General features: G+C 36.7%; 1 protein-coding gene across 2 annotated transcripts in view; it reads left to right on the top strand.

The window, feature by feature from the left end:
- The window catches only part of PARD3B (par-3 family cell polarity regulator beta), a 393,257-nt gene that overhangs the window by 199,246 nt on the left and 173,101 nt on the right, over positions 1 to 20,910 (top strand). For both annotated transcript variants that reach the window (XM_066189749.1, XM_066189748.1), the window contains exons 12-15: positions 5,290 to 5,460; positions 8,831 to 8,960; positions 14,586 to 14,685; positions 16,745 to 16,860. In XM_066189749.1, the coding sequence (XP_066045846.1) occupies positions 5,290 to 5,460; positions 8,831 to 8,960; positions 14,586 to 14,685; positions 16,745 to 16,860 (517 nt within the window). The remainder of the gene's footprint in view (positions 1 to 5,289; positions 5,461 to 8,830; positions 8,961 to 14,585; positions 14,686 to 16,744; positions 16,861 to 20,910) is intronic.

Genomic DNA, 20,910 nt, shown 5'->3' with positions numbered 1-20,910 from the left:
GTAACTTCTCTGAACTGGAAACAAATTACTTAATCTTTCAGAGCTACTATGTTTAACACCTGTAGAACCATAATGTAATTTTTGTCTTTTATCTTGGCAATTCCTTGTAGTTCTCTCTTCTGTAAAAATACCTTTTAATTCAGCATTATGTAAATTGCTCTACTGACATGACCCTGCTGAGTAAGACAATTTACAGCATTAAAACTTCAGTGATCATCTATTTACGGCAGCTAGTAAATAGCAATAATCAAGGTTTTAGATTTCATGAGATTGTTTAATAGTTCCCTGCTTCTATTTGCCTGTCCTAGTCTCACAGTTATTTCAAAGCTTGGATGTTCATCTGATTGGATTACACCAGAACTGAGTTAACACACTTTCGGCCATATTAGGGCTGGATAAACTCAATTCATGTGCACATCTGCTGCTGAGTACGACTCATTTTACCATGGAAATGAGGCTGCCCTCTTTGTTTTCCCAGCTCTGTGTCCACACCAGTTGCAGCGACAGTGCTTTGTCATGGATAAACTTGTTTTGAGTAGCCAAGCTGTGGAGCCATATTCCATATTAATGGCCTGGCTGCCTGACTTGTCACATCACAGACCCACAAGACACCTTTTTTAGCTCTGTATGTTTGCTGCTCTCTGTTCCCCCACAGCAACTTTCTCCAGAGCAGCTAATTTTGGTTTGAGATGTCTGCAGACTACTAAAGCAGGACTTCTGTGCTCACCCCTGAGTGAACAGGCACAGTTAGTCACCATGACTGGGAGATTATTTTGTCTTGTGAGGGCCTGTAGTCCTGTGACCTGTTCTCCATTCTACCTCATTATAACCCTTCCAGCAATTAGACCTGTGTTGTGGTAATGGATCTGAATGTAGGCTCCAGAGCAAAGGAGACAGTAGATGAGGCTCTGGCTTCAACCAGAACTGTTCAGAGACTCTGTCCTGTGTGCGAGTGCTCAAAGAATGCAGTCATTTTGGCAATGTTTTAAGAGTTTCACAGTCTGTTGTTGTGTAAGGCATGGAGAATAGCTGTCTTTCTTATGTCTAATGACCTTTATATAGAACACAACCTACACAGTGGGTATTAACAATTAATAAAATTTCTTGTATCAAGTTAAAAATATACACATATTTGTACATAAATATTTAAAGATGTCCTATTGTCCTTATTTTAAATCTCTTCCTGGAGCAAGTTTTGAAATAAAAAGCCTCTCTTTCCAGCTGGTAGTTGTCCAGAGCATTTTCCCATGCTATTCACTGGTATTCTCTGAAATGGATTATTATGGATTAAGACATGTGCATTTGCTTTCCAGTGTTCAGTGTTTTCTTGGGAAACTGTCACAGAAGGAAATTTTAATGCTCACTGACATGAGAATTCTTTCACTATTTCTCACTTCTGCATTTAGAATTTAAAATTTTTTTGGTATTGGTGTATCATGCTATATAAGTGGGAACTTTATCCCCTTGTCTCTACAGTCACTGCTTGTCCTCAGAAGAAGAAATGTAATACATAGAATTTCAACACATTTGTTTCACTGATAAAGTAAATGCTCAATCCTTCTAATGCTGTATAAAGGTTTTGAGACATTAAGTTTATTTTACCCATGTGTTTTTTAGAATGGAGAGTAGACTATGAGATCCAGTTCATCTTTTTTGGTTACCATTACTTGTTATTGGCTTGAACCAAGGTCTTAAGAGAGGTCTAATATTTTGAAGCATTTTGATATATTTACGCATTAACTACAATGGCATTGCAAAATGCAGTAAGGGATATTTTTTAAACCGTAATGGAAAACTTCAGTATTTAATTCTATCTTTTATGACTTTTCTTTTGTCCTACCTAAAGGTTTCAGAAAATGTCAGTGGATATAGCATCATACATGCTACAATAAAACCCAGTCCTCTTTAATACTCTTCCTACAAAATCAAACAAAATAAAAATACCTTAAAAGTTACAGTGTATTCTAACAGGAATAAAAGCAGTTGCTTTTGCTGATTGAACCATTATGTCTCTTCTTAACCTTCTTTTGTAACTATTTTTTAACATCCCTAAGATAAAGAAGTTACTGGAATACTTGATATTTGTACTTATGCAGAGCCTTTCATGTGAAGAGCACTAACACTTGACTGAGTTTAAATGCATCATCACTCCCCCTAGCTTTGGGGATTTCGGGCTTGTTCTCCTCAAGACATCTTGTCTTTTCACTTAGAATACATTGCCGAGGATCATGTACCTGCAATCCACTGCAGCTGAAATGAAACAGAGCCATTACAAGAAATCATGTAATATTTTCTGTGTGCATTTGTTCAAATCAAGCATGGTGTAGCTCAAATGTCCTTGGTCCTTCTGTGTGCTGTTGCACTAAACACTGCTCGTTGTGTGCAATGGATGGGGAGATTGGATAATTCCAATGACTGCCATTAGGGCATTTCTGTCAGAAATGTCATTGGTGTGATAAGGGAAATAGCTTATAGTGCCTTGATTGAAAATGTAAGCCCTTGAAGATCATGGCATTATATCTTCCTGCTCTACTGTAAAAAGTGGGAGTCTTGTGAATGACAGTGAAGAATGTGGCAGCCATGTGGTGGTAGATTCTGCCCCTTGCTGTGAGTCGCCATAAAAAACGCAGCATTTTTTGAGTTAGTGAGGGAAGAATAACATCAGCCTCTATTAGAATAGCTCACTCACAGTTCCAGAGATGGCATTTGAAAACTGTTCTGCTGAAATGCCAAATGTTGTTTTCCTACTCAAAAGCCACAAAGAAACCTACCTCTCAGAGATGAAAGAAGAAACGTGTTAAAACAACATTTAGCTTGTTTTGAGCCAAGCAGATTTTCTTGCAGTTCAGGCTTCCAAACCAGGCCATAACACAAGGGATGTGAAAATCTGTGTTTGGAAACTGTTTAGACGTCAAGATTTTTTTTTTTCCTGGTCTCTAAAAAGGCAAAAGGTTTTTCTGTGAAGTAACTTCTGCCTGTTGTGTGAAAACAGCATTCAGCTGTCTTACAGCCTGTCTTGTACAGGTGACTTAGCAAGTGTGGTTGATCAACAGTTAAGAATGATGCACATCTTTTTTTTCTTCGATCACAATTGAAGTGTTGAATTCAAGTTGAATTTTTCATTTAAATGCTGCACATAACAGATTGGGAAGAAGGGAGGATGCATCAAAAGAAGCCCTTTAAGAAGTAATATAAAATAAATAAATATAAAGTCTCATACAAAAGTACTACAAGGAAAATTAAAAGTTGGGCCAATACAGAGCCCTGTGAGGCTCAGTGATTCATGTAAAAATGCATGCTGTATTCAGGACAGTTGCATACTTAACAAATGTAGTCGTGACAAGATGCATTTGGCATTGTATTTGTGCATACTTTAGAAAGAAACTCTAACAGATATTTATACATGGTGGGGTTTTTTTTCCAGAAAGGAGAAACAGAAATCCAAGAAACTGTAGGACCATAGGGGGAGGACATGAGGACCTGTAAAATTTTCAGTGTCATAGAAACTTAGAAATTTTTTTTTTCCCTTAAACTCCTGTTGCTCTGAATAGCTCCATTCATTTCAGCAAATTTTGATTGAACACAGAGGGATTACAACATGTGCAAATAATAAAATTTTCTCTTCAGCAGTGTTAACTCTTGTCTCCCTAAACTTCAGCTCTTGTGATGGCATCATTTGTAGGTAAAGGGTGGGGTTAACTCACTGACTTTGGCTGTACGTACATCTAAGTTGGCATAAAATATTCAGCAGAGAGGTGGGAGAGGTTTCAGTATCTCTTCCAAATGATCTCTCTGTTTTCTATCCTCCATTCCCAGACCCTCCCAAGAAAAGTTTTATTTCTCTTTATTTTTCTTCTCTGAGTGACTCATCTCCTAATTATTTCTTTCCATCTTCTTGTCTGTCCCAGTCTATTTTGGATTTCGTTATATACCGTTTTTTCTTCAGCTTTGTGGTTATCGGTACCCTGCTGTAGTAAGGATGATATGCAGTTCCAAAAAAATAACACTTAATAAAGCTGGGTGTGTCACAGCAACTGTAACTCACTCAAAAGTGACTTAGACTTGGCAGCAATTGCTGAACATCTTAGTTACAGAAAAAAATAGAAATCAGATAGTATATATATTTTGTATTGCTCATGCATGAAATATGTAAACAGTTCGGATGAGTGCCTTACGAAGAGTTTGTACTGAGTCTGTGAATGAATCAGACTCATCTTAACTAAGCACTGTATTTCTGTGCAAGATCTTCCCTATTACTGTCTCTTCATTGCCTTGTATCAGATGTCCTTGGTTTCTTACTCCTTCTCCTACTTGTTTGAGGTCTGATGCCAGCCTGATAATTGTGAACTTCACAAGCTTTAAAAGAAATTTCTGTGTCTCAATTAAAGAGACCTTATTTCCTTGTTGAAGACAGAAAAGTCCATGGCACAGTCTTTTATGAAAAGAAATAAATCACAGATCACAATGACAACAGCAACAGGACTCCTAAATCACAAAATAGCAGTGTCCACAATTTTATTACACCTACAAATGTCAGTTAACCTTGGCAAATTGAACTGAATTACTTTTTCAAAGCATAGGTTACTTCATATGGCTCAACCCTAATTTTGTTATTGGCAGCAGTTTTGGATGTTGTAAAATAGGGACAGCATTAATTAGTAAGGATGCTTAAGTTTTAGTGACCGTTCTGTACTGAGGACACTGGCTCATGTGATGGCATGAGAATTGTGACAAGATACACACCAATAAGATTGTAAGACAAAATTTTTGGAGCTCTTTCTTACCAGATCTTAGTAGCAGGTAATAATGCATGAAAAATAGGTTGTACTACTCCTTTGTGGTTGCAGTGTGGATACTAATAGTTATATTGTGGGCCCTTTAAACTAAAAAAAAAAAAAGCTTCTTTCACTTTTTTTTGGGTAATAGGATGGGTGGGGGTTTTTTGTGGTTTGTGTTATTTTGGTTTTGCGTGTTTGGTTTGGGTTTTTTAAAGTTATTTAATTTTTTGCACTGATGCAAATATACTGCAAATGCAAGAAAAGCAGCAGTCTGTGCATGAGTGACTATGTATTTCTATGTATTTGCACTATGAACTGTTTCAAAAAACGTAGTAAGTAGGAGAAAATCGCCAATTACTGGACACAGAGTTATTTCTGGCACTGTCCAGTCTTTTATTTATTGAGTTATAGGGGCAATGTCTGATTGTCTGCATCATGCTTTCCCATATGTAACACCTCTGATTACTAATTCTTGGGGGTTTTTTTGATCATCTTTGTGTTTTGCTTTCAGGACGGTCGTTTGAGAGTCAATGACCAGCTGGTTGCAGTGAACGGGGAGTCGCTCCTGGGCAAGTCAAACCACGAGGCCATGGAAACCCTCCGGCGCTCCATGTCCATGGAGGGCAACATCCGGGGCAGGATCCAGCTGGTCGTGCTCCGCAGGCTGGAGCTGCACGCAGAGGTGAGGCAGTAAATCCTTTTATTAGAGCAATTTCTTTCCGGTCCCTGTGGTTTTGCACGTAAGAGATGATGGCTAAAGTCTTGGTCACAGAGATCTTCTCCTGGCAGAATTAATTCTCTCCTGGAGAGGGGAAGCACAGAATATTTCTGGTTGATATCTCCTGGTCTTGCTGTTCTTTTTGAGACTAGGTTAAAAGTTGTTTCTTATTTTGATCCAACAAGTATAAGAGCAAAAGAAAACACGATTCCAAAAAAAGTTAATTTAGGATTAATATATTGATGTAGTTTTGACTATCTGCTACCTTCTTAAGGCAATTGTTGGGATACAGACAATTAAAATTATTCTGATTTCATTTGTTGTTATAATCAGACACCTCAGTATCTTAGAGTGACTAGGATTTTACTTTACTCTTGCTTCTGTTTTTCATTAGTACCTAAAGTTGGTTTGGGGGTTTTTGGAAGGGTTTTTTTGAGTGTGTTTTTCTGGACCTGTCTTGCCTTTTTATTAGAGTTTTTTTTGACCTTCAAGGAATTAAATATTTTACTTTTCCTGGTCAGATGAAAATTCCTTCAAGATGGGTTTCTGAGTTGATTAACATAAAATCTCTTTAAGGCAACAAAATAAGAAAAGAAAGACATTTTTAGCTATTATATTTTCTAGACATCATATAAATGGATGTTTGCTAGTCACTTCTTATTTTGAAAAAGATTGGTTTGATGATATCCCTTGCTCCCTTTCATTTATGCATGCACACACATATACACACTCTTTTCTCATCTTCACATAGATTATATACATATATACTGACTGCCTTTTCTATTCACCCCAGTTTTAATTCTAACCCTTGAGCAAATATTTTAAGCGTTTTTAAATACCTGTAGAGTTCTTTAAAATGAAAATATGTACAAATGGATTTGGGGTGTAAAAGGTTGTAATAAATCTCATTATAGAATTCCAAGATATTTCAAGCTTCTTATTTAATGAGCATTACTGGAACGTTTTAAAATGTTACAAACAATCATGTTTGTGGGTGTATTTGCATAAAATTCCAAAGGGAGGAAGAGGATGCAGGTGTCTTATAATTTAATTGACTCTTAAATATTTTTCTGATAATTTTCTATGTAATTTACTATCATCATTTATTGATTGAGAAATGGATTTAGAAATATATAATTTCCCAAATATTATGCTCTTACTTTGTTGGGAGGACACTTTGGAAAAGCCTCATGATGTCAGTTGTGCCAGGAAAATATGAAAAGTATCCATTAGCAATTCTGAAATATGTTACAGGAAAACACATTTTTGCTTTCCTTTTATATGTGACAGCATCCTGTTGTAAGGAAGAATTATGAAGTATATACTATATTTATTGTGCACTTCTGAGGTATAAGAAAGCTCACCTTCAAAGAAAGTTCAGTCCTGCAAGTTTTCTTTATAACTAAAGCTACTTCTTTTTAAAAAGCTTCCAATCAAACATCAGATTCACCTAGTAAAAGTATGAGGCTGCTTTTTATAGTTAAGTGTTTAGTTTTGAATATTATCCAGATGTATGAAGGAGGTAAATAGTCTTGACTCATGCCCTATGAAGAATGCATAATGAGGTCTTGATTGAATCAAATTCATTTTAGACAGGAATTAATTTTTATAGGATAGTCTTTTTGTTCAATTGTAATTCCATTTGAGTCTGGAGACTGTAGCAGAAATGGGTTGGTGCCCATTCTTTCCTTTCCCCAAAGCAGCTACCCAAGCACTGCATCTCAGCTTGGCTGAAGGAGAATATGTTTAGAAATGCATTATTGTTTTTATTGGGCAGGACACTAATGGAGGTCTTCCATGACAGCTATGTTTTATAAGCTGAATACTTGAATTAGGTTGGTTACTGATCAGTTGTTGGGATATTGATTGTGTCATTTATCAAAGAGCTGGTAAAGCAGATTTGTTGTTGCTGTTAATTCAAGGCTCCTTATCCCACTGTGTCTCCAATGGATAGTTCGAAAAAGCAGTAAATGTGAACTTTACAACCTAAGGAGCTTGTGTAAACTAAGACTCCAGTTTCATGAGGAAACACAACTGTCAGTGCCTGTGTGGTGTTAGTGTGTTTTCTGTATGGAGGTTGAAAATAACCTTTTCAAATGGCTGATTCTGCACTGAGGAAAAGAGAACGTTACACGTGCTGTCTGTCCACTAAGCTTAGATTTGTAGCCATATTGTCACCATGAGCATCTCAGCACTGAATTGTGTTCTGAGGTGCGATTTTTCTATTTTATTATGCTTATTTTCATTGTATTTTTTCCTCCTACTATTTTATTATGATTTTATTTTTATTAAGTTACATTATTTTATTTTTGTTATTAAGCTTGGAAAACAGGTTGCAAGGAGGTGTAACATGCTGTCCTTCCTTATGTCTTGATTTCCAGGCAATCACTTGCCAATACATCAAATCTCTTGCATCATTTTAAAAATAAATTACATGGGTTAGATACATGCATTTCTTCTGTAGATGTGACTATGGAATTTAAAAAAAAATGTATATTTAGTATAACATTTGCTGACATAATGAACATGCAGTTTAAAAATAGAAGCCAGTTGGATCCTACTTCAGAAAAACAAATTAAAAATCACAGAAAATAGAAAGGTTGCTTTGAAAACTAGCCATAATATTTCCCCTGTGTGGGTTTTTGGTTTTCCCTGGATAATGACTACAGAAATGTCTTTCTGGGTCTGTCCCACTTTTAGAAACTGTGATTTTTATTTTTATTTTTTTTTCCCAACTTTTTTCCTTTGAGCAACTGCTGAGGAGAATAAATTAAGCGCTATGGCATGTATGGGGCGGGGGGGGTAGGAAATGTCTCAAAAGGAAAGCTGACTAGAGGTGTGACAGGAGTTTGTTTAGCTGCTAGCCAGAAGACCTGCGTTTGGGAGTTTGGTGTAACTCCTTACTTGCAAAACTGTTCTAGTGTGTGATCATCAGAACATATGCACTCAGTCTCGGGGAGAAGGGAACCAGCTGGCTGGCAGAAAAATACCATTGGCATTGCCCATGTTCTTGTGTTGACAATGTCACAAGCTGCCCTCCCAGATGGAGAATTTGAATGAAGCCAGTTGTGGGTCATAAAAAAAAAAAATCTTCATTTTTGTGCATCATTCTTAATGGTTGTTATTGCTTGGATGTTGTTCTTATTTCATGGTCAGCAAAACCAGATCACAATTTTGAAGAGCTCTCTCAAGTTTCTCGTTCGAGATGAGGCAGTACACTGTGAACACATGATATCACACTGTGTCCGTGCACTGTCTGCAGTGATGGCTGCTCTTCTGTGTTGTTGAATATGTAAATTTTGTGTTGCAATGTGTGGTTCTGTTTTTCCCTTAGGAACGCTCAGACCAGGGAGTCTTTCAAAAATCAGCCTTTGACAGGAGTCATAACTTTGCAGCTGCTTCCCGACGCAGTGATGCCATTCTCCAGCAATTTGTAACAGGCAGTCCTCAGGAAGGAATAAAAGGTAGTCTCTATATATGCTTCTCTGTGCTGAGAGAGTGCTTTGTGGTTTTGTTTCCTGAAATCCACAGCCACCAAAAGCAGTTAATTAGAGTAAGTGCACACTATGTTACTTTGAGGCTTGAAGATCCAGCGAGGGTGGGAGAGCTGACTCAGAAGTTGTGAATGAGATTCCTGGCACAAATTCCAGTTTAAGTAACAGTTTCTAGCTCGCTGCCCCAACACGTAAGGCTGGATAAAAAACAAATGATGAGTGCAAAATATATGTTGTCAAAATGTTTATTTTCTATATATCTTTAATGAGCGCAATGATTTTTACGTTTAATTTTTAGATTATGTCCTAGGTTATTACAAGCTTAATTAACTTACACTAAAACATGATGTTCGAAAAGTGCACTTGCTTATTTTAAACTTTAAGGTAAAATTTGTTCAAAGGTTAGAAGCATTCCCCTAATTTACAAACTGGAATTATATTAATGAACTCATTAAAAAGAATTAGGTAATTGTGTAAATTGTGCAAAGGAAGTCTACATGTGCGAGCATATGGAAGCATACAAGTAAGAGCATTTAAGGCCACTTCTTTTCCTGTCTTTTTTCATTTCTGATGGCAAACTGTACTATCTCTCCAATGTGCTCCTGACTCAGCAAGGTACTAGTTATTTGAAAAGTTTAAGTATTTGAGATGGTCTTGACCCCTATCCTTTTAAGTGTGCTCTCATTCTTCAAGCCAAGCACATAGCTAAAGACCTTTCAGTAGGAAAAAAAGATTTTCTTTGATGTAATTGAATTATGCATGGTTTTTCCCACTTTCCTAGACAACTGTGGAATCAGGGTAGCCTACAAAAAGTAATTTCATAGGCTGCTGTGATGACTGTGTGGGGTACTTTTAATCAAAACTGAAGAGCGCTTATCTGTAAAATTTAAGAGGAACTCCCATAGGATTTGGGGATAATTTATTTGTGTTGACTTAAATATTTTGACAGTGTGACTCCAGGCAAAGCATGAGGTATAGTCTGAAGCACTGTAAATATTCAAACATCAGATCCTTTTACTTACATCTACCTTACATTTCTCCTGTATGGAATTTACGCTCATTCTGTAAGAAAAGGGTCCAGTCCTTGGAGCTAGCCTGCCCTGTAGACTTAGGCTACATATCAGAAATATCAGAAGGCAGCAAATACCTTTAAATGCTTCCTTAAAAACCATAAAAGCAAATGCTCTGAAGCCATTGATGCAGATGAATGGCAACTGCTAACCTGTCACTTAAATTCAAAACAAAGTATGTGGAAGTGTTGTACTTTCAAATGAGGATTCTTCAACTGCGATCCGAAAATCAGGGTGGCTAGTTCTCAGCTCAGTCATAAAATTATTTTAAATAGGCATCTTTTTAAATAAAGAATTATGGTAAGAAGGCATTATAGGAAAAAAAAAAAAGGGGTGGCCTTAGAAGAGAATGTGTTGGACATGAAAAAGAAGCTTTGGAGTGTTGCTGGCACAGGGACAGTTTTGCGTGGCTGGGTCTTCGGAGCCATGGCCTGGGAAGTGATTGGAATTGGAGTCAGAGGACAAGAGACAACAAAGATATTGCTACCACTTACTCAAGATACCATTGTATTGAGATTTGTGTTGAAGATTTGGCATTTGTTGAGTAAAATTTCAGTGATCCTAATGGAAAATTGCACAGGCATTTGCAGCAGGAGGGCTGTGGGATGGCTCTGATAAGAAATTGTTTTGGTGGTAGACAATTCAGGTTTGCACTAGTGTCACACATTGCAGAAATATTTTTCTTATTTTGAAATTATAGTATTAATTATTATTGCGCTAATACTCATTCTGCTTTTCATATGAGCATGTCACCTATTTCCTTCCATCGCTGGTTTGAATTCTTTTTTTCATTGATTCTTAAAAAGTTTTGTCCTCATTGTTTCAAGGCGTCTGTAACGGTGAAACACTTTGCCTTTGCACAACCCTCTTTTATCTCAGCTATGAACTTCAGGTTGTGTGTCTGTTTAAAGACATGAGTCACAGACCTAGGGAGCTTCTTGTGTCAGGCAGGAACAGATCCTTATACATGCTCAGTGTGCTATCTACATCTTGAACGTACACGTGCGGTTGGTACATTTTTGCAAAGAATAATAAAACGCAGAAGAGGTTTTTAACATAATATGGGATCTGATGTAAGAATTTAATGTAGGAGCTGTATTATGTTTCAAAAAATGTCACTTTCTTAATTAATGTTTTCTAATAAGTTATTTCCAGTACCATTCACTGCTCCTACCAATAAAATTCTTATAAAAGCTCAGCAAAAATACACAGAAGCTTGGCCCGCTAATATTGCTGTCTGTTTTAAGAGTCTTTTTTATTATACATGAGCAAGAAGAACTAATGTCTGGGGAAAAGTGCTTGTAGCCAAAACATTAAATTTTGTCTTGCCTGTGGATATTTAAATAAAGGGGGAGGGGATAGTGATCCAGTATTGAAATGCCAGTGTTTGTTCTATTTTTGCATGAATAACACTTGCTGCCTTCAGGTCCTCACTTCTTTTGCTGCCAAGCTGTTGCATGGTGTTTTTTAGAACAATCTCTTTGAGAATTGTTACTTAAGTGCCAGAAGCTTTACATTTCTGGTGTTGAAAGATTACTGGAATGTGTTTCATTAGAGGTTCTGATATATTTCTTATAACCCTATATTATAATAGTTATAATGAAAATGCTGTCATCTCTCAGTTAAGTAGTAAAATAATCAAACTGTCTCTACTACCAGAGACGCCAAATCCTCGTGGTCGTACAAGCATCTCTGTTTTCATACATTTATGGTAACATCAAGGTAGAAAATTAAGAAGTGAATTTTTTATATATTTAGATTTTCCTTGTAAATGCTGCGTATGTCTTATAGGCACTCATTTTTTCCTCTGCCTGAGTTACTCTTTTTTACTCTCTTAATCTGTTTAATATCTGAAAATTCAATACATTTTGTTCAGTGCTTAGATTTATCCAGATCTGTTAAGGTCATTTCCTGAGGTCTTGAACATGGAGCCAGTGACTGCCCCTTAGGTTAATTTTTCTCATGCTCTGGCTCCTGCTCCCATTTTACTGGGAGCTGTAATCCCTTGTGATCATTTCCGATTCACTGAGGAAGTCTGACGTTTTTCCATATGTACCCTTTTGTTACTGTAAGAAAAATACCAGTGGTAACCCATGTTCAAACTGCCTTGGTGAAATGAGGTACCAATTACGGTGAATCTAAGTTAGTTAAGCTAACTTATGATATTCCCAGTCACTTGGCATGGCTATAGGAGTCTGCAACCACAGTGTAAATGTGGTGTAGTTCTATGCTTTTTCCTTTGCCGGGGGTTTTGTGGGTTTGGGGGGCGAGAGTTTCAGGGTTTTTTTCTTTATTTGGTGTGGTTTCTTTTTTCTTTTTCTGGGGGAGGGAGTTAATTTTTTTCCAGACATCTCTTTCCTACTTTTGATAATCAGCAGTTTAGGGACTTACTAACTCAAAGGTTCTGTCTGTACCGTTGTGCCATGTATACATCTCCAACTTTTGGTACATTTCTTAATATTTTCTTAAAATTTTGTTTCCAAAGTATCTTCATGGCTGTGAGTTCTGTGAAAAACACTACTTTGTCCTAGGTGTGCTACTTGATAGTTGAACTAGTTGCCTTCTTGTTACTGTGCATGAGACGGTGAGAGCTTCCTTTTCACCTTATGCATAGCTTCTGCTATTTCATAGACTCCTCTTGTATCATCCTTTTCTGGCTTCTTTCTCTAAACTAAAGAATCTTAATCTGAGGTCCTTGTAGGAATGTTCATACCTGTGTCCAACTATCCTTGCTACCTTTTCAATGTGCTTCTGAATTATATTACATCATTTTATAGATAGGAAGAATGAAACTTTAGACACTATTTTAAAACAAGGCACACCATTAACTATTGAATTCTAGTTGGAGTGTTTGGACTTTTTTGCACTTGCAAATAACTGCCTCCCTTTGACTTCACTAGGCATATACTGAAAGAACAATTCGGTGCACGTCTCGTGTACTGTTCCAGAGCCATAAGAGCCTTTGTGTCAGTCTCAGGAGTTTTTCCCTACTTCCATGTGCATCACTTTGCAGTCTCTGACTGGGAATTTCACCTGCATTTCTTCCTAATGTCCTGCAGTCTTCTTGCAGAACTTCACAGTCTCCTTCCTTTGGGCAGTTATATTTGTTATATCATTGAACAGTATGAGTTCCTCTTCTGTTCTAAGTTATTTTTCCTGTGAGAACTTGCCTTTTACTTCTCATTTGTTTCCTGTTCCTATAGTCAAACCTGTAAGAATGGGTATTACAGTGCAAGAAGCCCATGTGTATATGTAAGGTAACATACCTGTATTTTACATCGGACTGGCAATCATTTTTTAAGGTCTCACTAAAGCTTTCCTCCTCATCTGCTTTTCTTAATTTTCTTTTGATGATGCTCACACTTTTCCTGAGATACAGGGTTTGGGCAATTTTTTCTTATTCTCATCTTTAGGAGGCTATCCAGCCAATAGGAATTTTATAGGATTCTTGAGTTAATAGTGTGGGTTTGTGGGGATTTGTTTTTGTTTGGTTTTTTGGGAGAGCTTCTTGTTGGAATTTTTTTCCCAATATTTTTTGTTTGTTATATGAGTGCTCTTTTCAAATAAATATAGTCTATTGCTTTCTCCTTTGATCCCTCCTTGCCAACCCTTTTTCTCTCAGGTTATGTTAGTGCTTTTAGACAGGATTGTACAAAAAGACTGCCAACTTTCCATGCAACAGAACAGTTAAAGTGTGGCATGACATACTGTTAGAGTGCTTCCCTGCCATCGAAACCCAAGGAAGTGTCCATGTTTCCTGTTAAGTTTCACAGGGGTGAAGACACATCCCACACTGAAAAATGCAGGGACTTTTTCTGAGGCAATACCTTTGGGTTGAGAAGTTAATTTACAGGACAGTAATGATCTGGCCTACAGTGAGCACAGCAGTCTTACTAAATATTCCAGGTGTTTAAGTGTTATTGGGGCAAACCACTGAATGGTTAGAGTGGCTCAAATTTGTCTTTGTAAAAAGTAACTTTCTAGCGTTAGCTGGATGCTGTTTGTAAAGGTAAAGAAGGAGTTACAGTAATGGTAGGAAAGTGAACACTGTAATTAAAAAATGCCTCTTTGTTGTCTTGCTATAGGATAACAGAATTTTTTCCTTTTCTGAGCTCTTTGCTGATAATGTGGTTTTCTGTACATGAAGGGTGATAAATGCTCCCCATCATGAAGCTACAATCAGTTTGAATGCAGTGATGGAGAAGTTAAAAATGGAGTAAAGCACCCCACTAAAATGGAGTAAAGCAATTAGTGCTTTGCATTCAGCTTTACTAGAAGTACAAAGTTTCCCTATATTTACCTTTAATTATATATATGCAAATCTGAAAATCAGCTCTTCAGGAAAATCCCAAGGGGCATATTTTCTGCTTGGTGTGATTTTAATTCTAGTTTAGTTAGTTTAGGGATTTGAATAATTTGTGATTTACTTCAGCATTGCTTGAGGCCTTCCAGTCATCAGTCAGTGAACTGGTGTAATGTAGTTGTTTCTGCAGGTCATTTAACCCCTTTCTAAATTTTGTTTCAGAGTTTCCAGTTTTTGATCGTGGCAATGGTGAAAACGAAACTCCTCCACCTCTCCCACCACATCCTAGTGAGGATCTGCTGAATGAGGATTATAATCACAGGTTGGACTTCAGCTCTTTGTAATAGTTACAGCACTGATTGCTCAGTACTGGTTGTGATAATAGTTGTAATTGATTATAAAACCACTTTTTTAAAAAATTTTTTCCACTTTCTTTAGTCACCTGGAAGGTCTTTTAACATAGGCCGTGAATGTTATTTTAGTATTTAGTGTGTTGTTCATTTCAGTGTTACATAAACTGCAGTATACCTGCTAGCCATGATAGATGATACCTGTCTTGCGTTCAGTGAAACAAAAAAATCCCAAAGCATAATCGCAATTAAAAAAAAATAATAGTTAATTTAAAACTGTACTGTGGGTGCAATGTGTAAATGCAGTGTGAAATCTCTTAAAGCTTTGAAAGTCCAGACCAAACACAGTGTGTAAAAAACTGAATCGCCTTATTTCACACAAAGATATTCTTGAGATTAGAAAATCCATTTTCAGTAAGTCTGAACAACTGAAATGTGTAGGAGAAAAATTAGTGAACACGTTACCAGTTGTAGAGGTATTGGATAGATTTTTCAGATACTTTTTCAAAGCCTGACATGCTTGATAGCAGCTATAAGCTTCAATTTCCTTAATAAATACAGAAGTTTGGAGGTACAGGAAAAGGTGTAAACATATTGAAGTTCATGATGGCTCATACTCTCTCTGTCTCAAGTAGTACAGGATTCAAATCAAAGGCACAATTTCAACCCCTGCTGATGATGAGGAATGCAACCAGTCCCTGATGATGCTGAAATGCAACATTGAACATTGCTTCCTTATTTGCTGGGTGTTCAGTTTTTATAGCCATGCATCTACTGCAATGATATTAAGAAAGTATGCATTTCAGCTAAGAATTTATCCATGTGTCTGTCCTTGTGTGCATGGGTGTGAGTAGAAACTACCATTAAATGATTGTAGTGTCAAAGGGAAGATACATTTTATTATGGGTGCCTTGAATGCTTCATACAAGACTTTTACACTATTTTCTTTTCACTAACACAGAGTAATTACACTAGAATAATTTTGTTATTTCTGGTCTCCCAGGCAGGTATGTATGACATGATAAACAAGTCTTCACAGATCAATGCAATTCAGCATTACATTCTCAACTGCAGTTGTTTGTTAGAATCTATTCCTAATTTTTCCAGCAAGCTAGGAGAAAAACATTCTCTTAAATGCTAATAATGTATTAAAATGATGATGAACTTACAGGCCCTTTGTCTCACCCTGACTGTTCCAGTGTTGTATTGTTTTTCCATTTAGAGCTTAAGTTCTCTTGAAATTGAATTGCTGTATCAAGTCACACTGATTTCACTGAAATTGCATTTCAACTGAATGCATATAAAAATACTTAGGAAAGTATTTTGACACTGTAAAGCTAAACCTTTTGAACAATTTGGAGATGAATATTTTTGTTTTTCTAAGTCCTTTTTTTGCCTAAGACTACTTAAAAGAATAATACTTTCTGTTCCTAATCAAAAAGGGACACGTAAGATTTCAGATTGCATTGAGGTGTTGCATTTTGTGCTGAAAGTTACTTGGAGTTTCACTCAGGTGCAGTTTTGAAATGTTTAGAAGTGGCCTTAAAGTAAAAGAATTTAAAAAAAAAATTAAAAAAAAAATAAAAATCAAAGCAACCAAACACAATACCCTGGAATTCTTCAGTCATAGCACGCTCTCTAAGACCTCCAGCCTCTGCGTAAGTGGTGCAAGGCTATAAAATAATTTTATATCAGCAGATGAAGTAGAATTGATCCAGGTACATTGCCAGTATTTCTTCAATATTCTGTAGCATGTTATTTGGAAGTGCAGTAGTTAGATAGAACAAGCAAAATGAAAAGAAAGTTATTACTAATCATTAACATTTATATTTCCATCTGTGATGAGAAACCAGGTAACTGAAAGTGTTAAGTCTCAGAAAAGGAAGTTGAGGATCAATATCTGATTTAAAAAATGCATGCTGTAAGCAATGGAGGAGGAAACACATATATTTGTGCATTCTTTAATTAGTTCACTTGTGGTTTGAACTGGTACCTTAACATTTTACATAACTTTTTTTTTTCTCCCTACAGCCCTATCATAAATTCAGCAGTGCATTTAACAGATCAGCAAATCAACTTCAGATCTTTGACACCAGCCAAGCAGTCTGAATCAATTAATCTGAAAGCCTCAAAAAGCATGGATCTGGGTAAGAAGGGCCGGCGGGACACATAGGTCAGCTTTTTAGCCTTAGCCCATCTGCACCATCTCTGTTTCTTGCTTTTGTTTCTTTAACACTAACATCAGGGAGTAAGTTCTGCAGAGCAGCTACAGTGGTAGGGACAGTGGTCAGCCTCCTGTAGCAGCTATTTGCAAATACCCTTTTTATTGGAGCTGAAGAAAGTTTGTTGTTTTTTTGTTTGGTTTTGTTTGGTTGGGATTTTTTTTTTTTTTTTTGTAAAGGCCCATTGTATTGAAGTCCTAGCTGAGGAAAAGGGGGAATGATGGAAAAATGGGCAGAAAGAATTGCTGTGCAAGTTTTGTATGTCTAAAATATAAGGCAAAACCAGCAATCACAAAACTAATTTTTTAGTAGAATATAAATGGTTGTAAAACTACACTGGACAAAGGCTAACATTCCTAACACAAGTTGTTTATTTCTTCATTGACAATGACAAACACAGGAAATTGAAGTTTTGCTGCAGATCTTTATAAATGCTTGAAGAGTGTAAGGTTATGGTTCTCTACCCATCAGTGTTGTGCAGGAAATCTTCTAGGGAGGTGAAGTAGAAAGTTAAAGGCTCTTTCAATACCAGGAAAGCTTTTGAAGGGTTATTGCAGCTGAAAACCAAGCCATGATAATGAGGGTTCAAGAAAGCTTGTTAAGTCTCAAAAAAAAACAAATAAGGTTTTCTTTTTACTTTAATTCTTCTTGGCCATGCTCAGTCTTTATCTGTTGTTTGTTTGGGGTTTTTTCAAATTCTTGTGTTGATGGGGAAACTTTGAGGACTACCATTAGGATATCTTTAATAACAGATTTGTGCGCTTTTTTGGATCAGATTTGGTACACCATTAATAGAAAGTGATTCATTTAATACATAGTTTTAAGGTAGCTTTTTGTTACCTTGCAGGTTTTTTTTCTGTGAAATGTTCCAGACTGGTTTTAGGTTTTGTATTGTTGATTTTTATTGTCATCTTAACAGGATATTTTGATATAACACTAAATATGTATACTCCTCTAATGGCACGTAAGGAAAGCCAGACAGTTATTAATGCATGAAATGCATAAGAATGGATATGAATTAATTGAAGAAAGGTCTTAAGGCAGTATTATAAGACTACTGCATGACCAGGCAAAATAGGTCACTTTGCTCTTCTGTTCCACTGTTTTGATGAAGAGTAATGGATTAGATATTTTTTAAAGAATGAAAATGCTCCTCAAAAATGATTGAGTTTACAGACTTGAGTCAAAACATATATTATATGTAGTCTGCTAGAAGAATTAATGTCCAACTTTACTGAGCCTTCTTTTAGAAGGTTTTGCTTCCAGCTCCCACAGAAGTCCCGGGAAAGAATGCTCACAAGCACCAGTGTTAAATTAGGCAATGGGAGCATTTGTGCAAACTACCAGGTAACTCATATTTAAAATTTTATACACAATCTGCTCTTGACACCCAGAAGCAATCCTTTGAGAATATACATGAGTCACTAAATCATGGTGACTAAAAACTAAAATAAAATTGAATGTAAAAATAAAACAAACATTGGATACAGAAGTATCTTTTAGAGTGTTCCAAAAATTGTTGCCTGTAGAAGGTAGCTGTTGAAAAGTCCCCTTGTGTTATAAAAGTGAAAAATAAAGAGGGTAATAACCAGTCTGATTGGATATGTGAAAATAAATCTACTTGAGACACTCATGTAAGGAACTGGAGGGACTATGAAAGATCTGCATCATTTTGTTTTATAAATAACAATAGATGAAGTAAAATTCCTTGCACGTAGCTTGGCAAATAATGAGACTGAGGAAGATGAAAACTGGGACCTCCTACAGTCATTCTCTAGCAAGCAGTGAAGTACCATGTTTGGCCTTCCACCTTTTGAAAGACTTTAAGCAGAAGCTACTGTCTGAAAGAGGAAACGGGACAGAAACATGAAAATCTCAAGTGAAGTAACTGCAATATGAAGTGCTTCAGATACAAATAAAATCCCAATAGTTTGGTGTACAAAAATGTACTTCCAAATAGAGGATTCATATAATACACATTCCAGGATAGATTTTTGGGAAAGCAAAGTTATTTTTTAGGGGTTTTTTGTTTGCTTCTTACTTAACTGCGGTCATGACCAACAGTAACTTCTCACCCCAACATGCAGCTGTGTACCCATTAATGATTTCAGTGCACTACTGAAAAAAAGAAGGAAAGAGGGTAGTTATCTTCCGGCAAATTTGGTAACAAAGAGGAGATGTCTGTTCTCTGAAAAGTTCTAGATCCTATTTTTCCAGTATTCATGGCATGCTGTCCACTTACTACTTTTCATTTGTTCTCAAGTTCTGTCAGTCCCCTCAAAAATAAATCTGACAGGATGCACAGAAAAAAACACAGAATGGGAGTCCAGGAGGAGAGCTCAGAGACCTTAGAACACGTGATTTAGATACAGTTTCTTTCTTTTTAAACCAAGTCACCACTGAACCATGTGTCTCTACAGGTGTGTGAAATCACCCAGAGATCTGAGGGGTCTAGAGACCCAGAACGACAATCACAAATTCAGCAGACGACAGAACTGATCTAATACAGGGCATAAATGTGAAATCTGTGCTGCTACTCACTTAGGAAACATTCTATTTCACTTTGAAATGTGTATAATGCACCCATTGCCTAATTATAAGGTAACAAATGTGGGGATGGCTTAATGACATTGCCATCCAAACGATCATGGAAGATGGGTAACATTTTAAACAGAAGAAAATCCAGATATTACTATGGATTGTGAACCTTATGTGAAACTAATAAATTCATTAACTTAGGGAGCTAGTGAAATGATATAGTAAGGGTTTTCCTGGCGTTGATGGGGGCTGATGTATTTACAAGAGGCAAATCTCTTAAGGAAAGACTAGTCTGCAATTACACAGGTTCACAATGGAAACTCATTTAACATTGATGTTTATCTTTTCAGTTTTATATATATTTAGGCCCAGGAACCTTTAAGTGCTTAATGTGCTTTCTAGTAATAGCTATTTACAAAATAATAATTGCTATAAATTATTATCCTCAGTGAATAATACGAGGTAATAAGGATGGGTGATGAAAAACTGTTCAGTACTGCTACCATTGTGCATCAATTTGTTGTTGTCACTCTCCAGAGCAAACCCTGCTGTGAAAGGAACTTGGCACATCCAGCCGTAGGTCACTTGCCAGTGGGGCAGCTGGAGTTTAGTTTATTGACACTTGGTGCATATCAGGACTGTTGGCTGGGCAGCTGGACAGGAGTAGAGGGTATGAACCACTGCCACCTGCTTGTTTAGGCTGTCATGGCGTGGGTCCTGTGGACTGACACAAGTCCTAACTGCCAAATTCACAGACAACGTGAACCCAAAAGTAGTGTTACCTGAAGCTGGAATATTTCAGGAACTCAGTTTCTTTCCAGATTAATTAGTTTTTGCTTGAACCTACTTTAAAAAAATAAAATAAAAATCACTGGCATATGTTACTGAGTTGCTGCTGTAGAAATTAAGAAAAATATTAAAAAACACATGTAGTGGTAATGATAATTTTTTGGTTTTGCAGATATGAGCAGAACTTGCCTCATCTGTGCGGATGTCCTTGTGCAGAGCGTTTGGGGGCAGGGTGACTGGTTCCCTGTTTTAGCATCCATCATTTCCACAGAGATCAAATGCTCCTCAAAATTTACAGCTTCATTCAGAGTAATAGGCTACAGATTAGTTCCATGTCAGCTATAAGTCTTAATGTTCTTCCCTGCTGCTATGTTGAGATAATGACAGCACTTTCTGGATCACTGGCAGAGTTCATATCCTGTGTCTTATGGTAGATATTTCTTTGCCTTGCCTATTTTTATTTTGAACTGGTGGTGATAAAATGAGCACAGTCCCTTGTTTTCTTCTGCTGATCCTGGCACCTGACACATCCTCTCAGTTGCCTTTTTTTTTTTTTTTTTGTTCTTCAGCCATGGCCATCCATGTGTTAGCAAAGCAAAGATCCTCCTTATAACTGTGACTTCAAGAATTTATGCAGAGCCAAACAAA

The sequence above is a fragment of the Chamaea fasciata genome, unplaced genomic scaffold (genome assembly GCF_029207755.1).
Source record: "Chamaea fasciata isolate MVZ Bird 193981 ecotype frontalis unplaced genomic scaffold, bChaFas1.0.hap1 SCAF_8, whole genome shotgun sequence".
Lineage (NCBI taxonomy): Eukaryota > Metazoa > Chordata > Aves > Passeriformes > Sylviidae > Chamaea > Chamaea fasciata.
This window is presented reverse-complemented; position numbering and strand designations above follow the sequence as displayed.